Source organism: Aulonocara sp. 'chitande type north' Nkhata Bay, linkage group LG11 (assembly GCF_057382095.1).
Source record: "Aulonocara sp. 'chitande type north' Nkhata Bay isolate Kocher_YH1m ecotype deep benthic linkage group LG11, A_spYH_male_GT1.1, whole genome shotgun sequence".
Classification (NCBI taxonomy): Eukaryota; Metazoa; Chordata; class Actinopteri; order Cichliformes; family Cichlidae; genus Aulonocara; species Aulonocara sp. 'chitande type north' Nkhata Bay.
The window spans coordinates 20037409-20062459 of NC_141354.1; the positions used below are offsets into that span (position 1 = coordinate 20037409).

General features: G+C 37.3%; 1 protein-coding gene across 1 annotated transcript in view; it reads left to right on the top strand.

Moving 5' to 3' along the window:
- The first annotated feature begins 940 nt into the window (after positions 1-940).
- Positions 941-25051, top strand: part of LOC147318844 (uncharacterized) — a 31570-nt gene continuing 7459 nt past the window's right edge. Inside the window, exons 1-17 of the mRNA XM_086309932.1 lie at positions 941-961; positions 4374-4458; positions 5147-5215; positions 5362-5534; positions 6682-6810; positions 6972-7025; positions 7154-7207; positions 7858-7911; positions 8140-8193; positions 8940-8993; positions 11417-11470; positions 11967-12020; positions 12277-12330; positions 13251-13295; positions 18916-18969; positions 19052-19105; positions 21984-22037. Of these exons, the coding sequence (XP_086166058.1) occupies positions 941-961; positions 4374-4458; positions 5147-5215; positions 5362-5534; positions 6682-6810; positions 6972-7025; positions 7154-7207; positions 7858-7911; positions 8140-8193; positions 8940-8993; positions 11417-11470; positions 11967-12020; positions 12277-12330; positions 13251-13295; positions 18916-18969; positions 19052-19105; positions 21984-22037 (1116 nt within the window). The remainder of the gene's footprint in view (positions 962-4373; positions 4459-5146; positions 5216-5361; positions 5535-6681; positions 6811-6971; positions 7026-7153; positions 7208-7857; positions 7912-8139; positions 8194-8939; positions 8994-11416; positions 11471-11966; positions 12021-12276; positions 12331-13250; positions 13296-18915; positions 18970-19051; positions 19106-21983; positions 22038-25051) is intronic.

The window sequence follows — 25051 nt, forward strand, 5'->3', positions numbered from 1 at the left end:
GGAGTAAAGGGGGTTTGTGCGGTCTGTTTATAAAAAAACAAAAAACACTGCAAGCAAATGTAGGGTGATCATTTTACAGATATTTAAATTAATAGTCTGATAAAGAGTTCAGACTTTCAGGAAGAACATAAAAACTAAATCTGACTGCTCACTGAAGAATAGTTGCAAAACTATGCACCTGTGATTCTTGTTCCTAGGTTGAAGAATATAAAAATGACCAATTTATACAACAAATTATTATTATTATCATTAATTGTCTCTATAGTCACACAATCTATTTGTGTTGGCATAAATGACATCATTGTTTGAAATTGCAACACAGCAAAACATTCGGTCTTTTGATTTAAGAAACCTTGTTCTGAGGGTAAAATGTGTTCCTCACTAAACTAATTTGAAAAAGTTTTACTGAAGCTTGAAAAATCGTTAAATGACACAGTTTATTTTGAATGCATTTTTTATTTAGCTCATGAGAGGAAATACAAGACATGATTATGGGTGCAAATTGTGGTCTAGATGATTACAATCCTCAAAACAGTTTTTTTTTTTAATCAGATGTTAAAACTGTTTTGCAACTCCAGACAGCAGCACATGGAAATGTGATATAGACATTAATGAGAAGACACAAAACCCCAAAATCTATTCATCTTCCTTCTGTCCTGGTTTTTCTCTGCTCATGCTGGATTCTGGATCTGGTATTTCTCACCCTTTTGAGAAGCACAGATAGAGGACGAGAAGAACAAAAAAAGTCTAACAGGATCCCGTCCGTGCCTGGGAACCTGACGGATCCTGGAGAGACGAGAGTACAGGGGGAACCGTTGGGGTGATAATAGTGTAAGGGAAACTCCTCAGGGAACGTAAAATCTGGCTGTTTTTGTTCTCATCCATATCCCCAAAGAATCCTTTAGCAGGTCTGGTCTAGAGGGAATCACTGTGCAGCACCATGGGGGCCTCCTGTGATAAGGTAAAATGAGATTATCATCATATGTGGATTTGGCCCTGCACATTTTGAGGGAACTGTTAAATGTTGTTTATGGTAAAATAATCAGGGGAAGGTTTTAGTTTGTCCTTAGTCCACTGGACAGTCTATAAAGTGCCTCTCAGGCTGTTAGCAAGACCTTAAAATGTTGATATAGGCCTTAAAAATTTCAATATAATTAATTTAACTTCCATATTAAAAATGCAGATCTTCTCTTTTTGTTTGTGTTAGCGTCTAAATCTGCAAAATCTGCAGACAGAATTTATCTAAAAAACTTTTTTGTTGTTGTTTACTGAAGTATAACTTGTGGTAATTTATTTTCATTTTTAAAGTCATTTTGGTGCAATACATCATAAACTAATTCTGTATTCAGCTGTTCAGTAAGTCATCTGTGTGGGAGTCATTTTGCTGAGCAGAAATTTCTGATGAATGTTTGTGGGTAAGTTTTAGGTTCTGGGGAAGCTTTTTAATTCACAGAGCAGGCTTTGTTTAGATTCTTTGCTGACTTTGGATTTTTCTCTAGAATTCACAACAAAGCCAAAGGGAAATTTGTACATGGTGTAATGTTTGGCCATGTGACCAAATAGATTTTGCACACATTGGGAATGTTGGAGCAGCCTTTGTTTCTTTATAGCAATCGACAAATATGAACAAAAAAGTTAAATATGAAATGTGAGAGTATTCACTACCTCACAGCCCCAGAGGTCCAACAGGGCAGAGTTAATTGGGTTTGAATTTGCTTGTATGGTCTGTTACAGCTGTTCTCTTGGGTTGTTTAAATTCATGCACAAACTAGCCTCTAATAAAGGTTAACAAGGCAACATTTGTCTAGCAGAAATGTGGCAAATGTTCTTGTTAAATTATTGGATAATGAGCTCTTTTTGCTACTTTATTCGGATCAATATTATATGAATAAATTGTTACTTGAATAAAGAAACAATATAAGAGTGAGGGATTCTTTAACACCAGAGAAGCTGAGCTCATTTGACCTTTTCAAGGTTTGAATCTTCCCAAAATTCTTTTTCAAACAGGTTTGATCTGAGGTTTCAGAAATGATTACAACAATGTGGTTGTGGTCATTTTTATCTTCCTTTTATCCAGTTCAGTGACCTTGTGTTAAAATCTAATACACAGCCTTCCAGGTACAGGGCAGGTTTTCCTGTGCTGGTCTGCAGCCTCACAGTGAGGCTTCAGGAATGTCAGATGAGTCTGAGAAGTGCTCAGCAGTCTTCCTCCTGACAAAGAAACCTCAGTCTGTTTAATTCTCAGGCAAACAGCAGCAACTCAAAACTCAGCAACCTCATTGCAAATAAAGAGTCCTTTACAGTGATTCTCCTTTGTTGGTGTAGCCCACCCAAACACTTCTCTGATCATATTTGATGCATCAAGTTCTGCTCTGAGGTCAGGAGGTTCATCAGTGAAAGCGGTTGCTTCACTTCTGATGTTTTTGATACTTGTCATTGGTTGTCCAACAAGTGGCAGTGTAAGATCTATGACTGTGAGTTAGAACTTAAAGTAAACTTTTAAATAAAATAAAAAAAGACTTTAAATACAAGAAGGAGTATTTTAAAATCACTTGTGCAAAGATTTTCTTATGCCAGTGTAGCTCTGCTAAAACTGGTTAACATGGTTATTAGTTTTAGTTAATAACCTTTCAACATAAATTTGAATAAGCTGAAGCCAATGATGGTCCTTTTAGGAAGTCCTTCAAAAAGAGCATTTCAGGAATGCAGCCTAGAGGTGAATGAATGAAAAACCACTGTGAGTCAGGAAAGGCTTCACAGATAACCTGCCTATTACTCATTCAATCAGACTGACCGTGTGGGTTAAATCAATATTTGCACATAGCGTTTACAGTGCTGGAAAAAATAACATGGAAATAAACAAAGGCCTTTAGAATTAAGGAGTTTTGTTTTTCTATTAAAAATTTGTTTGGCTAATACAAAAACTGCCATAGGGTTGTATTCTGTCAGTATCCTACCAGTAGTTTACTATGCTAGCTCCAGAGGGCAGTATAACACCTGTCACTGGTCTAAGCAGAGCCATAAAACCTGACAGTAATCAGTCACCTGAGCTGAGGCAACAAGACTGAAGACTGGAATTAGAGCTGAATTATGCTGAATTTCTGTTGATCAATATACTTAACACTCCCTTTAGGCTGTTTATGCAGCTCATGATTACTCTAAACTTTTTCTTTTTCTGAAATAAAATAAAGTTGGTTGGATCCTATATAAAAGTTTACAATGTAAAAACACTTTACATGATGCACTGAGTAAATGGAAGAAAGAATCTGACTTATCAAGTCCCCTGGAACTAAAAAGCCCCTATAAAGCAGTCAAAATACTCCCAGTGTAAAAAAATGAGGTCAAACAAGTCTTTGCTAAGTCAAAGTGGTGCAAAACGACATCAGCATGATTGCAATCTTTTTTCTTTTCTTTTTTTTTTTTTACCTTGTTTGTTTACAGTTTCCCTTCACAGAGAAAGAAGCACTGCTGCAGTTCCTGTAGAATAATTTGTTTGTTTTTAGCCTGTGAAATATGATGGATCACGAGATGGATGAGCTACCTCACTGACAGCTAATTGATACCCTTTTTGTGCATAACGTTAAAAAAAAAAAATACCAACAAGGGACTCAAATCTAAAAACATGAGGTTCAGCATGGGCACTCTTCAAAGTAGAATAGTTTGCAACAGTCTTTGTGTAGTTAGGGCTTGTCTACGATTTAAAACGGGGACCTATCCCTCAAAGGATAGACCAAAGAGCACCTGCAATGACAGAAATGCAGAAGTCAAGCAGACGAGTGATTCTTGCAGTTGTCAGTGGGGGGGATCTGGCGCTTTCTCTGTGAATTTCACATTCCCGTGGCAGAAGGCCAGGTGCTTGCTCAGATGTTATTTACACATCTGTTGCTGCCACTGACGTCGCACGCGCTTACGTCATTGTCAGCAGACACTCTCACACACAAAATCACGGTTTAGTAACGCAGTAATGCAGCGTGCTTACGGGAAAGTAAGAGTAATCTAATTACTTTTTGTAGTAATCAGATTACAATAACACATTACTGCCCATCTCTGGTGGTCATTAAATGCACTTAACTGTTTGTGAATACAGGAGCCCCACCCACCTGCCATTCAAATTCTTAGTGTGCAAGAAGCAGCCAATCAAAAGTTAGTTGGTTTAATTATTTAATTAAACCTAATTTAATTTAATTAATAGAGTCAAATGAAGGGATTTATTTAAATACAGCTAACAGCACTTGTAGTAGGAACAGTGGGTCAGAAAATAAACTCATCCAGCAGTGACATCTTAGTTTACAGTTTAATATTCATTCAGGTTGTGTGAAATGGTGAATTGTGTTGCATGAGTCTATCTGCTGTATTTGATGTGTACCCTGCAGGCGTCGCTCCTCTCGGGGCTGCTCGTGTTCATGCTGTTTGCCGTCTCTTCTCACTGCCAGGAGGAATTTTCTGGATACCACTCAGGTCAGGGCTTCCTCATGCTGACACTGATTTAACTTTAACCTCAGGTGAAACAATAGCTGTTTAGCCTTGTTTTACTAAAGAACAACAGGTGACAGATAACGCAATTATAGAATCCAGCTGAGGAATATTGTAAACTGGTTTCTTCTAGGTAACTAATCGACAGTTAATTATGATAAACACTGCTTAATTATTTTTAAGTAGTAAAAAGTACCTTCACAACTCATTAGTAACTTTCTTGTTTAATATCGTAGTCAAGTAAAGGCTTATGTGGAGAAAAAAAGTAACAACTTTAAATGAATTGCATTGTTAGGCGAGCACAAAATTTATCACATATTCATTACAAACTCATATTTATTCAATTATTACCACAAATTATTGTTTGTTTCTTTGTTTTTTTCAACAAAAAAACCCTTCCGATCTTAGCTTCACTTTATTTGTTAACTTTAATGCACTGACTTAAATCACAGTTTTGCAAGAGAGGAGAGATGTTTTTGGAAGTTGTTGATCTGTATGTACAGTATGATGCAATTTTTATTCTCCCACATTTGCTGTAAGTTAAGGGCTCATCAAGGAATTGAACCCGGGATCGTGCACACTCAAAACAGGAATCATACCCCTAAAACGAGTCACATTTTCCCATGTGTCTCATACTGAGTTCTTACCTCATGTATTTTGCATGTCTATTCAGGTGAGGAACACACCTATGAAGAGTCTTCTGCAGTTGACCACTATGACAACTTAGCTGCTCCTCAGCCAGGTGAGATCAGTAACACACTTAGTGTAAACTGTACCAGAGGACACTCTCTGACTGTTTGAAGTCCTCGGGGCTCCAGACCAGGACTGCTGACTGTAACAATGCACCACAAAGTCCAAACAAAACTAAATGTCTTAATATTTCCTTAGAATATCCACCAGAGCCGACTCATAGCTATGATGTGGACCAGATATTCGAGGAGGAGGATTATGACACTTATGGCCCAATCCCCACCCAAATCACCATGATCACTGAGGACACCTTTCCCTACATCACCACCACTGAGTCCCACTATGCCAAAGAGGACACTGAGATCGTGCAGGTGGGACAGCTGTGTGCTTGGAGTGTCAGGGATAGCTCAACAACAATATTAAACTGCAGCAGGAAGAAATGTAGAGAGAGCTTTAAAAAACAACAATGCTCTTTGTTGCTCTCTTTGTTCCAAGCCCCTCAACAATTTCATATCTGCTAAACATAACTAGGAACTGAGTTTTAGTTTCATATAGCATTCATAAAAACCTGACCTCTCTCTTGCATAAAAATCTTCCTATTAAAGGGCATTCAGCCCATTGTTAAGGGTCATTCAGTCCCTGTACAGCCAAGTGAAAGCTTGGTCTGCATTGTTGGCAATAAGTCGGATTTATTCCTTATGGGTTTTGGACTTTGGCAAGTAGCAGAAGGTTTGTACTTTGGTGGTTTCAGGATCTTATCTATGCTTTTTTGCAGATGATGTGGTTCTGTTGGCTCCCTCAGGTGGGAGCCTCCAGCTTTAAGTGAGGTGATTGGCAGATGAATGTCCGCATTTCCAGGTCTGAGGTCATGGTTCTCAGCTAGAAAAGGGTGGAGTGTCCACTTCAGGTCACAGGCGGGTGGCTGCCCCCTGGAGGCACTTAAATATTATTACCAGCAGTCTTCTGTAATGGGCTAGATTTTCTACAATTTTTGTTTAGTGATGCTGAAAGCAAACTGCCTGCCAGAACTATCGGTCAGTAATTGCTCCAAAGTAAGGGCCAGGATTTGAACCTACGAGAATCATAACCCTATATCATCAAGCCTCTTCTGCAACTTGTGGTTCTTCATGATGAAAATGACATACTTGTTCCAAAGCATAGCTAATCTGAAGCACTGCACAAGGCCAATAAGCGATTAAAAAAAAAGAAAAGATTTTTACGAATAATATAAAATTATGATTATTGAATATTCCTCACCAATAATGAGATTTAAAATTAATTTAATGTGTCCATTTTAGTTTAAGTCAAGCAAATCTTACTATGAGGTTGATTTGGTAACTGTTCTCTTATCACACTGCAAAATTGTAGCAGCTTGATTTAAATTTCTTTAAAACAAGGAAAATGGAATCAGGAATGTCTACAAAACCATGTCTATGCAGGTGCAGGGCATTGGGTGTAGTGAAGCTAAATTTGAAGGACACCATAGGTGTGATAATATTTGTTAATGTTGTGTTTTAGGTGCCATATGAGCCTGACACTGGCTCCTCAGAAGAGTCAGGGGGCGATGCAGAGCTTGGGCAGGTGGGGCCAACAGAGTGTGACTGTGAGCCCGGAGAGCCTGGATTTGCTGGCTTCACAGGACCGAAGGTACAGCCACATTGCATCACATCACTGGCTAAATGCAGTCAATGGCCCCTTTGTTTCATTCTTACACTGCATGGCCTGATCCAAAACTAGGGTCAAATGTAGGTTTGTTCATGTTGTAGTTTTTGTTTTCCACAGTCTGATTCCTTTTCTCTTTCTCTCAGGGATCCAGAGGCCTGCAGGGTAAAACCGGTAAACCAGGGTCTCAAGGGAGAGAGGTAAAAGTCTTAAACATGAATAATGGATGTTTGTTTATGACAAGAATGCCTGATTAAAGTGATACTAAAGCAGCAGCTGCATATTCAAGTAGTTTAATTACTGGTTATTTATCCGTTTTGTGTTTTAGGGCTATAAAGGGACCAAAGGTGTTCAGGGAAGGAGAGGAGATACTGGACCAGTGGTGAGTAAATCATGCTACAGCAGTCACAGTTGATACTACCATGCAAAATAGCTTGTATTTACATTTGTAGCTCCCATAACACTGTGAAAGTAATGACAGCATTGGTGTTGTAACATAGAGTGAAAGTAAAAACTAAAGAAAAAATAAAATGAAACTGAAAATACTGAGTTTTAACGACCATAAAAGCCAGTCAGCTAAACAGAAAGTAAAAGAGGTATAAGCAGTGAAGGAAAGTTTGTTAAAAACCTGAAGCCAAACTGAAAGTGAAAGCTCTTCATTTGAAACTTAATTAAATTTAAAGTAATTTGGGTAATTTAAGTAATTAAAGACTAAAGCAGAAAAAAAATCTTGTCTATGACAGGAAAAGGGAAAAAAGGGTTTTCTGCTGTTTTAGTGTTATTTTACACAACACCTCGAGGTGCCCCAACTAAAGCAGGATTAAGATATAATCAGTCATTCCAATAATTTCATTATTTTTATTTTTTAAATTGATTTCACCATATATCAAAAATTCACTGTTTATAACTTTCAGCTGTTGCAATTTTTAAGACTATGAAACTGCTTTGTTGTGTGAGGAGAGTGAGTGTTGTGTATAAGCTTTGGAAATGTTTTTGCCCTTGTCTGTTGTAACCTTTGACCTCATTTTGCAGGGTGACCATGGTCCTGAGGGAGATGAAGGAGCTTCTGGTTTTTCTGGAGCCACAGTGAGTTAACCAGTCCATCCTGAAGTGAAAGTTAACTGGCTATGTTTACATTTTATTGTGACTATTAAAAGATATAAGTGCAGAGTGTGAGCTGTTAAGTTTCATTTAAAACCTTTTAAAGTAATAACTGAAATTTTTTTTTCACCAAAGAGTTAAGCTCCGTAAAGCTGCAGCTCCATCTGTGAGGATTTTTAAAACTTTCCTAAGCTTATTCATTGAATCTGTCAGGGAGAAACTGGACTTCCAGGAGAGCCAGGTGAGCCTGGAGATGTGGGTCTAAAGGTAAACACACACAAACACACACACACACACGCACACTCTATCCCTCCCACCCCTCTCGCCTCAGTCATGTGGTTGGAGGGATGTTGATAGATGCATCACTGTTGAGTTAATGCACTGATTACAGTATACATTTAGTATTTCCACAATGTCATACCTGACATAATGTTTTCACAGTGTCAGGTATTTATCTACAAGTTACAGCATCTCTTCCCTTTGGAGCATTATTTTTTTCTGTGCATTATTTACAATATTTTTGTTTGTTTAAATGTCTTCTATACTCCTGTCAATAAATAAGCAAAATATTTGCATAATGATAGACAGACAATACCTAAGCAGACTGCAATACCTGCAACAGCTACATTTAGAGAACTATATGAAGTGTAATTATCAATTGCATCAACCCCATCAGTAAGTTTAAAATTCACTGAAGTGACATGTAATATAATAATAATTTAAAGAAAGCTCATTTGACCTGAAATTATGTGATTTTATGCTGAAAGAATTACAGTTCAGGGCTTCATAATATTAGTTTGTGGTAGACGTCATAATTATTAGATCTATCTATTGCTGTTTATATGATTTATTATAAATATATAATTAATTTAAAAACATTATGGTTTTAAATTACAGATTTACATTGAACCATTGTATTTTTATACTGTTTTGCATTTGTTTGGCCCAGCAGTTATTATGTGTTATTAGCAGCTCAAGTAGCCAATAATTGCAGTGCCTCTTCTTGTTGACAGGGTGACATGGGATTGGAGGGACCCCGTGGAGGAGTCGGACCTCCTGGTGAGACTGTAAGGAACACAGCTACCTCTCAGCCTCTCTGTGGTGGAAAATTTAACATCTAAGCTAAACTTCAATAAGCTGAATAAGAACAGGTTTTTAGTGAAACATTTGCTTCAGCTCAACTAAATCAGACTAATTCTGATAAAAGTGAAAGTAAGGAAGTCGTGACTCCACGATGAGTCACACTATTTTTAAACTGGCAGATGTTATTTAGTCTACACTGAATCAATGGGTTTCCGTGTTGGAAAAAAAAACAGTGCAAAAGTTACACAGAAAAGCTTTAATAATTGGATTTCAACTGTTGTAGATGCTATGTAAGCATAGCAAGCAAATTATGCAGGCACATTTTTAAAAAAAAGATTAAATTAGATTAATTTAAGGTATTTCACTGACATGCACTGACACATTCAGGAAATGAAACTGAAACCACCTCCCACTGCAGACTGAGACAACAGAGGTTGTGTCATTATCCTGGAAATCACCCAGAGTATCAACAAACAAATGACACATTTAAATAGCAGATTGGGGTTTTGGGGGTTTTTCTGGCAGTTCCTGATAATAAACTTTATGACCCCTAACTGCAGTTACACACACACACACACACACACACACACACACACACACACACACACACACACACACACACACACATTTATTCATGCACAAAAACAACCCATTCAATCCACACATGCTAAGAAAACAAACCATAGATGTTCAAAGTTATCTGTAATAATGAGAAATGGCACAGGAAAATAATATTGAACACGCTGACTGAAATGTATGTAATACTTCGTAAAGAAGCCTTTGTCGGTGACAAGATGTCTCCTGTGTGGAGAAACTAGTCACAAGCATTACTCAGGTGTGATTTTGGCCCTCTCCATTACATAGTTTTCAAATTCAGATGTTCTGTGAGTTCCTTCTATGAACTCTGAGCTTTAGTTCTTTACATAGATTTTTACATAGGTCAGGTCTGAGCCATTCTAGCAGCTTTATTTTCTCTCTCTGACACCAACTGAGTTTCCTTGCCTGTGTGTTTGGGATCACTGTCTTGCTGAAACGTTCCACCCTTGTTTCATCCTGGTATATGGTTGCAGATTTGAAACCATGAAATTCCCACCTCCAAACTTTAATGTTGCTCTGGTGTTTTAGGGTGATATGCAGTGCCTTTTGATTTCCAAACATTATGTGTATTATGAGATCCGTACTGGTAATAAAATAAAATATTAAAATATTATTACTACCATAGTTAAATAATATAGTTCCCTGCTCATGTATGAAAGGAGTTATTAGCACTTTATCACAGCCCATCTCACATGATGGCCAAGATGATTACTTCATCTGTTATGATGCTTGTCGCTACCCGATCTGTACCACACACGCGAGAATCTTTCGTCACTTCCTCTCTTTGCCAACATTGTGACAGTTAATGTATTTCAATGACATGGTTAGCACCAAGTAAGCTCCTAGTATTTCTGGACATATTTCCTTTTCGACTGCCCGGGACATTTAAACAATGGATACCTCCGTATACAAGCCTATTGTGTCTAAAAATAAACATTTGTAATGAGTCACGTGAAGATTCATCAGCCAAATTAAGTGTTTACTGACAATTGACAGTGATAGCGGACATCATCATCACAATTCCAATCAATCCTCTCCACATAGACAAACATAAACACACTCGACTATTACTAAATCAAATTTAATACGCATACACAACGAAACAGAAGAAGAAGAGAACATCTGCACGTAGGCGGTAAGATCGGGTAGACCGGATCTGTACGGTCTGACTTTTGAACATGTGAGTAAGGATTGGGGAGTCCTGATCCGTAACTTTTTTTTTTGGTCTACATTGTATTGAAATGTTTCATTATTGCAAACATTTTAACAGATACTTATTATTGTTAACATCTTAACAGATACGCTGACCCGTAACTATAATAAAATGCTTCGAGTGGAAGTAGATGCCTTTCGCACATGCGTGGTACGGATCGGGTTTCCGGTACGGATCGGGTAGTGACATGGTAAATCACTGAAGAGTTTTTGCCTGCAAAAGAATCCTGCTCTTGTGAACACAACAATTTCTTTCAAACCTCTAGAGTCGTTCTTCATATTAGGCACAAAGTTTCACTTTGACTCAGGAAAGAACATAAATTTTGATGTTCAAATTAGGACAAAAAATAAATGAATAAATGACACAATTAACTAAAATTATAAAGTGATGATGCAATTTTTAACGAATGGATGAGACAGCATTTTCCAGTTAATGTTTCAGTGCCACAATTCACCATAAATCACCACATTTTACTTTTGGCTAGACCCTGGATTGGGGAGATTAATATTATAGACATGGATGTAACCCTAGAACTTGATGAGCTGATGGAGCCACACAACTGGAAAAGGTGGTAATTGAGTTTTTTGGTTATTTCAGGGTCGTCGTGGTGATGCTGGGCCTGCTGGAGGAAGAGGGACTAAAGGTATCAAGGTAAAAGAAAAAAAAAGAGTGATAACTATGTCCTCATGATGATTACACGACTGGAATACAACAACGCAGCTGTGTTTTATGTTCAGTAACATTTTGATGAGGCAAATGCTGAAATTATTTTATTAATCATTTATTAGTATCAGTATTTATAAACTCAAATATTAGTGGTTCTTTTCAATTTTTATCTTTATTTATTTATTTGGCCAAGTCAATAGGCCCATAAAGACATGGAAATAAACTGATTTTTATTGTTTTGTTTTTTTCTTAATAAATTATTGAATAAAATACTGGTTTAACAAGTAATAACAGTAACAATCAGTACTTGTTACTAAAGTGTATACAGTGTGTATATGATTTTTTTTTTATTTTAAGTTTCTGTATTTTATGAATTTATTTACACTGAATAATATAATAAAGTTTTTAACCATGTGTTTTGAATGCTCTGGTGGTTTATTAGTTTTTGGCACTTTGGATGGATGTGTTTTTTCTTTTTTAGGGCACTCCTGGTGACAAAGGCAGACAAGGTCCTCAGGGAAGAGACGGACCAAAGGTATATAAGTATCACGTACTTAAATTCTTCAAAAAAGAAAATGTTTGGTGATTTCCCCTGGCACACAACTGAAGGTGGTTTAAAATGTCTATGATCAAAAACTGACAGTTTCTTTGCTTAAAAAAAAATAAAATTCTTTTTATTCTTCTGCATTATGTCTAGCTGTTTATTGCACAGTTTTTTGCTAACCAGCAGTGCCGGTTAAAGTCACAGCTGTCTTGGTGTCGATCTAAACATGTTTGTTCTTCGTCAAAAGGGTCAAACAGGAGCACCTGGGTTTCCAGGTGATGTTGGCGAGAGAGGCTACACTGTAAGACACATCATTACTGGTCATGGAAACTACCTAAACATCTTAACATTTACTCTATGTGTCATCATTTGATTTGAATTTTAATCTCATTTGACTTCCATAACCTTTCCTTTCTTGGCAATTTTTTTTAAAATCAAAAAATCGATTCAAAAAATTGTATCAAAGGTTTTTAAGACATCTGATGATGCAGTTTCTCTGGTGTATTAATATATATCTGGGACTCTATTCAATTATGCATTAGTTATGTTATGCAATAGACAAAATATCTTCAAATATCTCGGCATGCTTGTTTTAATCAGCATAAAAGTGTATTAATAACTTCTCTGTCTGTGCAGTCCCAAGTTTGCTCAATCTGAGACGCACAGTAGTTAGTTTTACCTCTATTAGCAAATGAGCAGGAGGAAATTTCATTAGCTGTGAGCTGTGAATTTGATTAAATCTACACGAAAGGCAGAACGTACAACTTTTTTTTTCCTATGTCCTCCAAACACGCTTTTCAAACTGTCCCATTACACAGAACAGAGTCACAGATATAATTCCATAAACCTTTCCTGGGTTGAGGAGATTCACGTTTCTCTTTTCTTCGGGTTTCCATTACAACAAATACTGACGCATACTATAGCGGTACACATGTGACTCTGTCAAGGGTTGCCTTGTGGTTTAATCTTCCTTTATTTAATTGTGTTCCATCTACGTAGCAACAGATGATATCACTCAGACTCCTCCTTTTAAAGTGACACAAGCGCCTAAGCTTCAGGCTCTAGTACAAAGCGGCTTATTTAGTGTTTTCATTTCTAAAATTTCCCGAATTCACTGTTTTATATAATTTTCTTCTTCACGTCATATTTGAACTCATTTCTCTTTTTTCTCCTTTGATTTAAAAAAATCTGAGAACAATATTTCTTGTTTATCCTCCTCAGGGTTATCCTGGACAGCAAGGCCCAATCGGAAAGAGCGGTCCGAAGGTACACAAATAAACTGAGGCACTTTTATTCTGCTCAAATCTTTTTTTTCATGCCCAAGTGTCTGTATTTAAGTTCACCCAGTCATCCTTTCAGTTTCCAGATTATGGCCTTCATGATTCAGCCTGGGAAGAAAACTTTTGCATTTTATGAGTCTGAGAGTCACTCTGGCTCCTGGCCACATTTCACAGGAATCTCACATAAATATTATTACTGCCCAGAGGGTACTTCTTTTGTTTTTCCAGTTTGGATATCTCATTTCTGCCCTTTTGCGAGACCCACATCACAAACTAATGAATCAGCCATAAAAATAGCAAAACTGTCTAAAGCCAAGGCACACTGTTAAGAGCTGGTAAAACTCCCTACAAATAAGCTAAAATAAAGGGAATGATGTAAATATGGGCAATTAAAGAATTCAGTATTAATGTAACACACAAACATATGCAGTGTTAGTTGACTCTAAGTACACACTTTATTAAGCTGAATAAATGACAAAAACACTTTTGTATAACAGTATACATCACTGGCTCTCAAACTTTTTCTAACCTATTTCAGCCTAGAAGCCAAAATAAGTTATAGCAACACACAATAAAAAACAAAAAGAATAAAAATGGTTGAAGTTGAATTTTACTTAAATGTGCCAGCACAAGCACATGTATGTTTCCTTGCCTTCCCCCCCAAATATTGTATTGTAATTTATTCATTTGTTTAACTTTATATTTTTCACCTGTTTGCTGGCACCTCACCAGTGGTCCTACTGAGACTTCAGAGTAGTAGTCAGAAAAACTTCATGTTGACTGAAGGCTTTCAAAAGCCTCCTTCAGGAAAACCTTTTAAATAAATGATTAACAAGGAACAGAAACATTTTTATCGTATTAAAAATAAAATTAAAATAAAATTAACCACAACAAGAATAAAACAAGATGATTTGTAGGAGATCTTAATAATCTTTTTGCTCAGTTTTATCAGAAAATCAAAAAAAAAAACAAGATTTCTATCTTAATGCATGCTCAATCATCCAGGTAAGTAAATCTCCAAAAAGTTGATTCTGTTCATCTGGACGTAACGTTTTCAGTGGGAGAAATGTTTCGTCATTCATGCAGGTTACCCCAATCTTATAAACAGCATATTTGCATAATGACTGAAACCAGCCCACTGAAGGAACAATGGCCTGGGAGGTCAGTTCCTTCATCATGATTATGCAAATTCTCATGACCATTGATCAACAACCACTGATCAAAGCCCATTGATCAATGGCCATGAGTACCATTCACAGAGAGTTGGGGAATGGCTGCAATCACAGCATTGTACGATGGCGAAAGATGTACCCTTAGGCCCCCTCCTCGATTCAGAGATGGTCTTTCCCTTTTCACGTAAATGGCCTCCTTGACTCAAACCAGCATTCCTCCCTGTCCAGGATGTGTACATCCTCATCATTGAAAGAGTGTCCACTGGCCTGTAGGTGTAAATGACAAAAGTCCAGCTGGGATAACCACATTTACTCAGGGCCTTCTTGATGTGATGATGTGATGTTCTTCTGCTTCCCTGGCTGCTGTGTCTGTGGGGATGGTGTTCGCTCTGTGTTGTAGTGTCCTGATGACACCCAGTTTATACTCCAGTGGATGATGAGAGTCGAACCTTAAATACTGATCCGTATGCGTAGGTTTATGGTACACATCAGCTTTTAGCTGTCCCCCATTACAGATGGAAATCTCACAGTCTAACAAGGCTAACCTGCCACTTTTCATATCCAGATGAACAGAATCAACTTTTGGAGATCTCTATCAATGGAAATCACTGACTGAAAAATGTGTATGTATATTAAAAATTCTATCATATTGAGAAAAGTGTGGAAATATATAAGAAAATTTGGGAAAATACATAATAAAAGAAGAGGATGCACAGTTTCCAGTAACAAAATTCCAAATATTTAATGTGTGTCAGCTATTAACTAAGTGGATCATGTGACAAGTTGGGTTATTAGGCAACACGGAGCCAGAAAATGTGCTATATAAAGCAATTACACTAATTAACTAAAGATGACACACACACACACGAGATGAAAGGATGAAGATACCTAAAAATCTGTTTAACGAGTAGAAATCAGGAGTGTGCTTAGCTTATCTTAGCATACAGACTGGAAATGGAGGGAAAAGAACTTGTGTGGTTTAGACAGCAAAACCACCTACTTACTAAATAAGAAACTCTTTGGCAACCCTTAGTTTTCACAATATTTTTTTATTGCAACAAACTAAACTTATGACAGACGATCATGTTTGTCAATCAGTCACAAGCAGAAAAAGATCATTTCTTCCTGTGCTTCATATGACCTTTGTAATCTAAATGTGACACTGAAAAACGGGAAATATATTTGATCTGATATAACTGATGATAAGAAGATTCAATAAATCAATGTAGATTCTCATTGGTGGCAGGCAAAATCCCCATAAGCTGTTTTTCTCTCAGTAGGAAAGAAAGTAATTTTCTTGTGAGTCATTTCTAGCTCTTATAACTTTAGGTCTCCCTGAAACTTTAAGTTCAGAGAGGGAAAAAAATACCATATATTACACTTATTGCTATAGGGTTTTAAAAAAGTATATGTTTACCTTTACCTTTTCTGTCTATATGTAAGTGAGCTATAGAAGCCAAAAAGAAAGTAGAAAAATGAAAAGTTTCAGTGATGTAATCAAAGTATAGTAGAAACTGGAAGCACTGGATTAAATCACTGTATTAGCTGTTTTGGCAGAGAATCAAAAACACAGAGTAGTTTCTGAACTTTCCCAAAGAGTTCTCTATTACTTTGATCTCAGCCATCTGACTTTTTGTTGAATATTTTTACACTTACAGAGATGTTTACTGAAAAGTTTCTGTACAAAATTCTCACTAAAATACTGAGTCAAACTGAGAAATGCATGAACACTGGTGTCTAATAAGAGTGCCAGTATAACAAAACTGAGGCTAAGGTTCTTTGAAGAGCTGTAGTTGAAGGGTAGTAAGTAAAAGTGAAAGTAAAGAGTAAAAGTGAGTACAGGAGTTATCTTAATTTGACTTGGTTCCCAGAAAATCTATTTAACCTGTTTAACCAGTTCACAAACATTTAACAGTGTGCTGCTGCCAAAGTTATTTATAATGTGTAATGTAATGAACAACCCAAGTTTTTGTTTAACTAGTTTCACACACAGCAGCACGTCAGTGTGATTCACTGACAGGAACAAACAACTCAAAACTTCATTAATCGGTTTTCTCTTAGGATTTCCTGAAGCTGAAGCGGTTCTGATCATTATATGATTATCAGTTGATTCACTGAGTCGTTAAAAAGTAAATTAGCTAGTTACATTTTCTGGAGCCCGTTATTCTTACCACTCCTTTTTATTTTACTTTTTTCCTGAGTCATTTTACCTAATTTCTTTCTGATTGCATCTTGATCCTTGAATCCTAATCCTATCCTAAGATAAAGTGTAGAAGTAGATCAAAGATACATCTTTTACTCTTTGGGAACATTTTTGTAGCGTTTTGACTCACACATAGTTTCCTTGAAGTCTGTGTGTCAGAATCAGAATCAGAATCAGAAACTTTATTGTCATTGTCATGAGAACAACGAAATTAAGAATGGTCCCCGATCATTGCATCATCCCTAGCAATATCAAAATATAAATAAAACAGAATGGGAATAAAACTGTGTTCAGACTGTTCAGATTCAATTAAGTTTGTTGCTCACAAAGTTTTTAAAAGCACATTATGTAATATTATTGCTGTTCATACACTTTGTGCTTTCAGTGATTTTTTTTTTTATTGTGTGATACAGGGAGTGCAGAATTATTAGGAAAGTTGTATTTTTGAGGAATAATTTTATTATTGAACAACAACCATGTTCTCAATGAACCCAAAAAACTCATTAATATCAAAGCTGAATGTTTTTGGAAGTAGTTTTTAGTTTGTTTTTTGTTTTAGCTATTTTAGGGGGATATCTGTGTGTGCAGGTGACTATTACTGTGCATAATTATTAGGCAACTTAACAAAAAACAAATATATACCCATTTCAATCATTTATTTTTACCAGTGAAACCAATATAACATCTCCACATTCACAAATATACATTTCTGACATTCAAAAACAAAACAAAAATAAATCAGCGACCAACATAGCCACCTTTCTTTGCAAGGACACTCAAAAGCCTGCCATCCATGGATTCTGTCAGTGTTTTGATCTGTTCACCATCAACATTGCGTGCAGCAGCAACCACAGCCTCCCAGACACTGTTCAGAGAGGTGTACTGTTTTCCCTCCTTGTAAATCTCACATTTGATGATGGACCACAGGTTCTCAATGGGGTTCAGATCAGGTGAACAAGGAGGCCATGTCATTAGTTTTTCTTCTTTTATACCCTTTCTTGCCAGCCACGCTGTGGAGTACTTGGACGCGTGTGATGGAGCATTGTCCTGCATGAAAATCATGTTTTTCTTGAAGGATGCAGACTTCTTCCTGTACCACTGCTTGAAGAAGGTGTCTTCCAGAAACTGGCAGTAGGACTGGGAGTTGAGCTTGACTCCATCCTCAACCCGAAAAGGCCCCACAAGCTCATCTTTGATGATACCAGCCCAAACCAGTACTCCACCTCCACCTTGCTGGCGTCTGAGTCGGACTGGAGCTCTCTGCCCTTTACCAATCCAGCCACGGGCCCATCCATCTGGCCCATCAAGACTCACTCTCATTTCATCAGTCCATAAAACCTTAGAAAAATCAGTCTTGAGATATTTCTTGGCCCAGTCTTGACGTTTCAGCTTGTGTGTCTTGTTCAGTGGTGGTCGTCTTTCAGCCTTTCTTACCTTGGCCATGTCTCTGAGTATTGCACACTTTGTGCTTTTGGGCACTCCAGTGATGTTGCAGCTCTGAAATATGGCCAAACTGGTGGCAAGTGGCATCTTGGCAGCTGCACGCTTGACTTTTCTCAGTTCATGGGCAGGTATTTTGCGCCTTGGTTTTTCCACACGCTTCTTGCGACCCTGTTGACTATTTTGAATGAAACGCTTGATTGTTCGATGATCACGCTTCAGAAGCTTTGCAATTTTGTGACTGCTGCATCCCTCTGCAAGATATCTCACTATTTTTGACTTTTCTGAGCCTGTCAAGTCCTTCTTTTGACCCATTTTGCCAAAGGAAAGGAAGTTGCCTAATAATTATGCACACCTGATAGAGGGTGTTGATGTCATTAGACCACACCCCTTCTCATTACAGAGTTGCACATCACCTAATATGCTTAATTGGTAGTAGGCTTTCGAGCCTATACAGCTTGGAGTAAGACAACATGCATGAAGAGGATGATGTGGACAAAATACTCATTTGCCTAATAATTCTGCACTCCCTGTATGTGCATCTTCACCAGTAGTGTTTCTTTGTTTTTCTTCTATGTTTCTTCTTATGTATAGTATAGTAGAAAAAGTGCTATATAAGAACCAGTCCATTTCACATTTATCATCCTTTCAATATGCCTTTTGAGTTTTGTAGTTTTAGCAGTCATTAAAACTTTTCATTTTGGATGACGTTTTGCAATATATTAAAAAAATTTATAGACAATCTTTGCTTTTTGTCTGATTATATCCTTCTCTCCTTCGGTCTCTTTCAGGGGACTAAAGGTTACAGTGGCTTGCCAGGACGAGGTGGTGACCCTGGAGAAGATGTGAGTAGATTAGAAGTAAAAGAAAAACTGTGCACTTGTTTCTATGTCTACAACCATTGACTCCTACCTTTTGTTTCCACAGGGTCCTATAGGAGTCCCAGGGTTTATGGGAGAACCGGGGCCATTTGGTGCCAAGGTAACCACAGGCAGAACAAGGCTTTGTTGTAAACATCCAGTTCATGTTTCTAAGAAATTGCATGAACCTCAGTAGTCATTTCATTGGAGAACACAGAGCTACGACTTCAGAACATGTAATTCCTACATGAATAAAAACATTGCGCTCTATCTGCTCAAGTACCAAATAAGCAGAAATAATTTGGTTCAAATTGCAAACTTCTCATTTTGTCTGTGCCCCACTGTTTGGAGTAGACATCATAGTTATAAGTTAGTTTTTACTTCCTGGTATTTTCTGAGTCAGTGTCTCTTTGTTTTATACTAATTGCATAAATAGCAGAATTTTTTGCGAGTCATAAAAAGAGTCTGGACTATTCAGTGTTGTCTAACTTACAAAACATGTTGCAGGGTCTCTGATTATTCCTCAAAATGACTCATGACATGACTCATTTTCCTGATGAAGTACTACGCAATTTCGTGAAAAACTAAACACATGTCAACAGATTTTAGAACTACCTTTAGCAGAAATAACCAGAATTAATGGTTTTCTGTATGACTAGAAGTCTCTCATATCGTTGTGTTCATGTACAGCATTCTTAAGGTCCACATCATTTCAGTCAGTTTCAAGTCCGGACTTTGACTGCACCATTGCAACACCTCAATTCTTTTCTTTTTCGTTCATTGTGTTGTAGAGTTACTGCTGTGCTAGGCAGCATTATCCTGTTTCATGATTGACATTTGACCAAGCTTTAGCTGCCAGACAGATGGTCTCACATGGTTGGGATTGAGGGTCGCGAATGCCAATAGGTTCAATCCGGTCTTTAAGTGATGATGTGATGAACCCTCCTTTCGGGCCCAAACTACCCTGCGTTTATTAAGGCTGTTGTGTTTTTAACATGTTTTAATGCTTTGTATCTTATCCTATCTTATCCTATTCTTATCAACAAGCCCTAAAAACTGTCAGTGATCACTGTTGGCCTCTCTCGGTTTTTATTACCGCTATTTATTTTAAAGCTCAGTTTTTAAAACCTTACGTTGTAACTACAGCCCAGCTAATAGAGCAATAAATTAATGATTAACCTCGCATTGTGGATGGATTATCTCAGTTTTTCTCTTGACTGAAGTTTGGTCCGTTTACATCATCCTGCCATGCAATTGCATTTGTCCCTAACAATCAGGATCCCTCACTATTGAGTGGAAAAAAGTTAGCGTTCATCCTCCAGCTTCACTGTGTTTATATTATGCTAACATAGCTGTGTCGCTAGTGTCGTAGCACATCATTATATACCAGCTAGCCCAACTTCAGCAACCCTACAAACGTCACTTCTGTTTAGTATTTTGTCTTCATTTATGTTGGACGTGATAGCAGAGGTGTACGTCTTAATTTTTTTTCCAGAAATCTCTAAGTCAGAACATGGTATATTATATTTAGACAGAAACTAGCAAGCTAACTTCTAACGCTGTTGAATTTAATAAATTCTGTTTTCATGGATGCCTGGATGTTAAACTTCATTGTTACACCTGGTAAAGCAGCCACACGGATCACATTATTACAGATGAAAGAATTTAGACAGTTTTTCAACTCTCAGTGATGCCGCAGTGATCGTTTGACTTAGGGACCTGCGGCAGAGTTTGGGCACAGACACGGCTAATGACGTCAGACTTAAAGACCGGATAAACTGGTCCACAGGGCAAGTACCGTTGTGGGGATGGACTCTCTTGAGGTGGTTTCAGAGAGGCGGCTGTACAAGACAAGGACAATGCTGGACAGTACCGCCCATACACTCCATGAAATCTTGGCCAGTAACAAGAGAGACACGGAGATTACCCCAATGCACTACTGAACGACGCAGGAAATCATTCCTGCCTGTGCATCTCTGTACAACTCATCCATGTAAAGCACAAGTACACACTGCAATAATTGTACACCCATTGTACATTCTCTACAAAAAACAAAACAAAGTACAGTGTGATAAGATGGGCACCTAAATGTCAACCATATATGTTTAATTTGTGTAATATACTGGAATATTTATAATTAGGGCTATTTATATCTATTAGAGTCATTTTGTTGTATTTTACGACTTTCATATATGGTATTATTTATTTAGTTTATTTTATAAGAACAATAACTAATGTATTCTGGTTCTGACTCTAGAATACTTTGGCATACACAGGAAATCATGTTCAATTCAATAATTTTGAAGTGCCCAGGCTCGAAAACAAGCTCAAATCATCACCCCTTTTTTTTTTTTCTTATTGGACTGTCGTCAACTTTGACAGTTTGCTGAGGACTTTAGGATCTCAGATGTAGCTCTTGGGTTTTTTGCAGTTTCTTTGAGCACTGCATGGTATTGTGTTAATGCACACCTAAATGCTCCAGAAAAAATTTATGCTTTTTATAAATGTTCATACTTGCTGATGATCAGCTAATCAAGTGGATTTGATTTGGATTTCCGTAGTTAATTCCTATGGAAGCAGTAAATGTGTACCTTTTTTCAAAGGACTGTAAAATTCCAGTGAAAACCTTCTTTTTTTTTCTTTTTTTTTTTTACTGTAGTTCTGCAATACTGTGGCCTTAACAGCAACACACAGCTGTAGCATATACCCTGGACCACCAATGTTTCTTTCACCATATGACTCCTTTTGTAAAAGTCATTGGAAAAATAGATCCTAAAGCCACCTACTGTACCAGGAATTAGCCCCAAAGGTGGTTTCTATACACTGAATGGTGCTTAAATGTCAGGACAGGTTGTTGTTAACATGATACTGAAATGTGAACTGTGGAAGTTACAGTCATAAAACTTTATAGGTTATTTTCATCCAGACACAAACTGGGCTCTAGTGTCTATTTTGTGTTTTCTTCCTTTAACCTGTTATTACCTGCTCTTCCTTGGCAGGGGAGTAAAGGCGATGGTGGCATCAGAGGACCTCGAGGCAGAGTGGGCGCTGGGGTGAGTGAGTGGCGTCACAGTTATAATACAATGTGGGAAAGACAAATTGCAAAATTTAGATACCCATAACTACTTAAATGTCTTGAAACACCAATCATGAAAAACACATAAATTTTCAATTGATCACACTTAGGAAAGCCCAGTCAATTAACTCAAAAACTCACTTTCAGTTTTTCCTTTTTTCTCCCACAGTCCATTTCCGTGTTTGGTTCTTTTCCTTATTTACAAACATACAACAGCTCTTGTGACTATTCCCACAATAAATCACGCCCATTCCAGTTCTTCTTTTGTTCCCTTAAACTGGAGGATTTTCCCATGAGCAAAAGAGTTACTTTTGCACATGTGTTTTACTTACAGGCCAGTCCAGTCTTTCTAGTCCAGTGATCTCAGGTCCCTGCCTGTCACAAGTGGTTCTCAGACTTTTTCTGGAATGCCCCGCTGCAGGAGCTGAAATACAGTTTATTCCCAATGCCCCACAATTTTTTATCAATCATTAAATGTAAGAAAGGATCCAAAATGTACGCTATATGGACAAAAAAAGACCACCTCTGAATTCAGGTATTTTTAGCCCCATTTCCACAAGGTGCACAAAATGTAGCACCAAGCCATGCAGTAATGGTTAAAAAAGAAGCCATTTTGCGAAAATCTTACCTTCTTGATATTCAGTGATAAATTTTAAGTGTTGTTATTGCTTAAGAACGGCAGCAATTCAGACATGGAGTGGAAGATCACTGTTCAAATTACAGAGCAGGGTTTCTGAATACTGAGGTGCATTGTGCGATAAATTAAAGTAAGAGTTCCAAACCCCCTCTGGCTTAAACAGTAGCACAAAAACTGAGCTTCATGATACGGACTTCGATGGCCAAGCAGTTCCTGTACATCTATTATGCAGCTGCCCCAGTGCTTTTGTCCATGTAATGTTAGTGAAATACAACAGGTAAGAATTATAAGAACATTGGCAACATTGTCTTAAGAACAACTTATTATTTTTAGAATGTCATGTTGCCAGTGCCAAAGTTTTCATTTGGGAAGGTGGGTGACAATCACTTAACAGAGGTGATGACTTACGACACCAGCTGTCATTCACCTACAGTCCAGTCTCGAGATCCCTCCCCAGGTGTTTCAACCGCAACTCGCACCTTGTCTGGGTGACCTCAAGAGCTCAAACTATGAGCTCTTGAGCTCGATGATGGAGTTGGGCAACATCTTACAAAGATTTCACACTTTCACACAACTCAGTGACCGAATGACCCAATGCTTTTTTCACTCCTTGACTCATGTGACATCTCAGATGATTATTAATGTGTCAACAACCCTGAAGACCACTTCCAGTTCCCACTGGAGGTTAATACTGCATACTGTGTTAATTCTAACCCGCTCCTGAATAACTTGGAAGTCGGGTTAGAATTGTGGAACAAAGTTCCCAATTGAAAAGATGGAGCATACCAACATGGCAGCACTGAATGTAAACAATAGTAAAACTGCAAACTTTTATTCTGTACTCCAACTCTTGTGTATTTTTCACTCATTAAATAAGTCCTATGCAGAGCAGTGATCAGGTTCTATCCACAAATGTGTTTTTTTAAGCATAAAGAATAAATATTATGCTTTATTTCTAGTGATACCTGAATGGCTCTAGCTTGCTGACAGTCAAAAGAAATTCTGTTTTTCTTGGAGCGCTCTAACTCTGGAGTGATGCCACTCCCGACTTCCAAGATATCTGGAATCTGGAATGCAGCATAAATCCCTGGAACTTTAAAACAGCCTCTTGGATGAGAGGAGAAACATCTTCACAAACCTAAAAAAGTCCACTTGGTTTCTTTTTAGGCACTCGAGACTACCATGTCCTGGATGACTAAGAACCTACACTGACAATCAGTAAACTAAATACATATAACCTTTCATCAAAAACAAAACACAAATCTTCATAGCCAGTTTGTAAAAGTAGTTTTCCCAATAACAGAAACAAATTACTGAGAAAGAACCCTATGACCACCTGGGTTATCTGGTCTGAGAAGCCAAAAAGTTACACATGGGTTTAAATTGAGTAATAGGGACAGACCCTTTGGTTATCGCGACATCTGCTGCTTCGTTGTTATTCATTGTCTTACCACTCTTTGGCCAGTCCCATGTAAATGTCAAACTAATGTTGTGTGAAATCTATGGTCTCTGTAGGCTTAGGGGAACTTTAGCAGTTGCATTTAGCCTTTATATGCCAGTGTTTTTTTTTTCTTTTTAATTTTCTGGGAGATACCAAAGGGAAGTGAAACATATTGCTAGACATAAACAAATTCATATCTGTTTTTATCCATGAAGATAATATGAATAATAGGGCTGCATTTTATTTAAGAAATAGAAATTGAAAGCAGAAAACGTCAAACAGTTACAGATGAATGCGGTGAGATTATTTATAATCCTGGGAAATATCAAACCTAACAAATTATTTACAAAAATATATTGAATCTGAGTACATTCAAGCTATTTACTGGATGCACAGAATAGATACTTAGCAGTGGACTGATTTTTTTTTTTTTTTTTTTTTTTTTTTTTTTTTTTTTATTATTCTTTCTCAGTTCAGCTGATCTAAGTTATGGAAACTGTCCATAGATCAGTGAATTGCAAGTCAGGGAAAATCCAGAAGTGGAAGTGAAGATAGCGGTTTTCATTAAAACATAACACTGTACAACTTTTAGCAGCTGTTCTACTGAATAAGTAAAGAATTTTCCCAAAGCTCAAATCAGCAGATTATTTTTGCATGAATCCAGTCAATGAAACCCATGTGACCTTAACAGTGAAACTATGAAAAGAGGATATCGCTAATAGTAAAAAAAACAAATAACAAACACACTGTTAGTTTGGATTATAGCTAATAGATCCAACAGGCAAACTTAATGTATTTTTATGTGTCTCTAATATACTTTAATCCAGAGTTACATATCTGGAACATCTGGAGAAGAGGTTGACAGAGAGATGAGAAGCTCAGTAAACTGGTGACTGACCATACAGTGCTTTTA